General features: G+C 37.9%; 1 protein-coding gene across 1 annotated transcript; it reads left to right on the top strand.

The window, feature by feature from the left end:
• The first annotated feature begins 7 nt into the window (after nt 1-7).
• On the top strand, nt 8-860 carry LOC106321750 (zinc finger BED domain-containing protein DAYSLEEPER-like). Its single transcript, XM_013759991.1, has 3 exons — nt 8-241; nt 331-561; nt 753-860. The coding sequence occupies exons 1-3, from the start codon at nt 8-10 to the stop codon at nt 858-860; spliced, it is 573 nt and encodes a 190-aa protein (XP_013615445.1).
• The last annotated feature ends 588 nt before the right edge of the window (nt 861-1,448 follow it).

The following is a 1,448-nucleotide window of genomic DNA, read 5'->3' on the forward strand; positions in this document are numbered from 1 at the left end:
CTTTGCTATGGCTACAGTTTTAGATCCACGTCTGAAACTAAAACTTGCAGAGTTTTGTTTTGGTAAAGTTGACAAGAACTCTCTGGAAAGAAAGATGAAACATTTGCGTGAAAAACTGCAGACCTTGCTTAGCGCCTATGAGAACAAGGAAACATCGAATTCTCCTTCTGCAGAGACACATGAAGCTGCTCCAGACCAAGTTGCTGAGGATGAAGAAAGTGGAAATTTCAGCAATTATGATGTGAGTTTGCTTTTGATTCTGATTTTTTAACTCTCTCTTAAATAGTGATTTAAACAACACCTTCAGAACATATAATACTTGATTTTCAGGACTTCTTTTCATTCTGCAAAGCAAATGTTGTTGTTAGTGGAAAATCACCACTGGAGATATACCTCGAAGAACCACCTATAGACGGAAAGGTGTTTGCGAGTTTGGATATCTTGGACTATTGGAAAGATAACTCGAAACGTTTTGGTGCATTGGCTTTAGTGGCGCGTGACCTTCTTAGCATACCTATCACAACCGTAGCTTCTGAATCGTCTTTCAGCATTGGGTCTCGAGTATTGAACAAATACAGAAGTCGGCTGCTACCAAAACATGTTCAAGCACTGATATGTAGTCGAAATTGGTTAAAGGGATTTGAAGCTTACGAAAATGGTAATATTTTTTATTATAACAGCTAATTATGTCTACTATAATGCTTCTTAGTCTTCATTATAGTTAGCTAACTCATTTTGGTTCAAATATGTAGAGGAAGATGAAGAATATGTTGATGATGAGACATAACCATCCTTTGAATCCATTATCGATGAAGAAGATGACGCTTGAGGAGAATCGTTTTATTAGTGTTTCAGTTTAGCTTGTTGGTTTTCATATTTCCATTTAGAATTTAAGTTTGTTCACTGGAATTTATTTGTTGTTGCTTTTGAACTACTACAGTTTGTTGCTTTCATGTTGTTTACGTTGATTTATTGGATTTATGTTTAGAGAACTAACATGTTTTTTAACCTGCAAATCAAATGTTATAAGGAGAATAAACAGGTGCACTTATTTCTTACGAGTTGACAAAACTTAGACTTTGTCTTCTAAAATAAGCATGTGCGTTAGGTGGACCCGTGAAAATATGTGTAGTTTTTTTCTGAGTTTGAATTTTTCCTACCTCACGTAGGAAACACAAAAGCACAATTATAAACTAACCAAGAAAGATACGAGCAAAGGTCAAAACAGAGGCCCTATTAGTATTAGTATTATTACATTGAGCAAAGGTCATAACACGTTTTCTTTTGTAGGTAACCCGCGGGTCGACCCGCAAAAAAAGTAAACTAAGCTGGACGGGCTTGGACAAGACATTTCTGGCCGCAACCCGCCACGGGCCAACCCGCACGGACTGATGAACTGACTGAACCGCTGCGGGTCCGTCCATATGGACGCGGGTCAACCCGTTTGA

This window comes from Brassica oleracea, unplaced genomic scaffold (assembly GCF_000695525.1).
Source record: "Brassica oleracea var. oleracea cultivar TO1000 unplaced genomic scaffold, BOL UnpScaffold02838, whole genome shotgun sequence".
In the NCBI taxonomy this organism is placed as follows: Eukaryota; Viridiplantae; Streptophyta; class Magnoliopsida; order Brassicales; family Brassicaceae; genus Brassica; species Brassica oleracea.

Coding starts and splice junctions, on each gene's coding strand:
- LOC106321750 (XM_013759991.1), top strand. CDS start 8: ATGGCTACAGTTTTAGATCCACGTCTGAAACTAAAACTTGCAGAGTTT. Junction 242..330: donor GAAATTTCAGCAATTATGAT/GTGAGTTTGCTT, acceptor CTTGATTTTCAG/GACTTCTTTTCATTCTGCAA. Junction 562..752: donor CTTTCAGCATTGGGTCTCGA/GTATTGAACAAA, acceptor TCAAATATGTAG/AGGAAGATGAAGAATATGTT.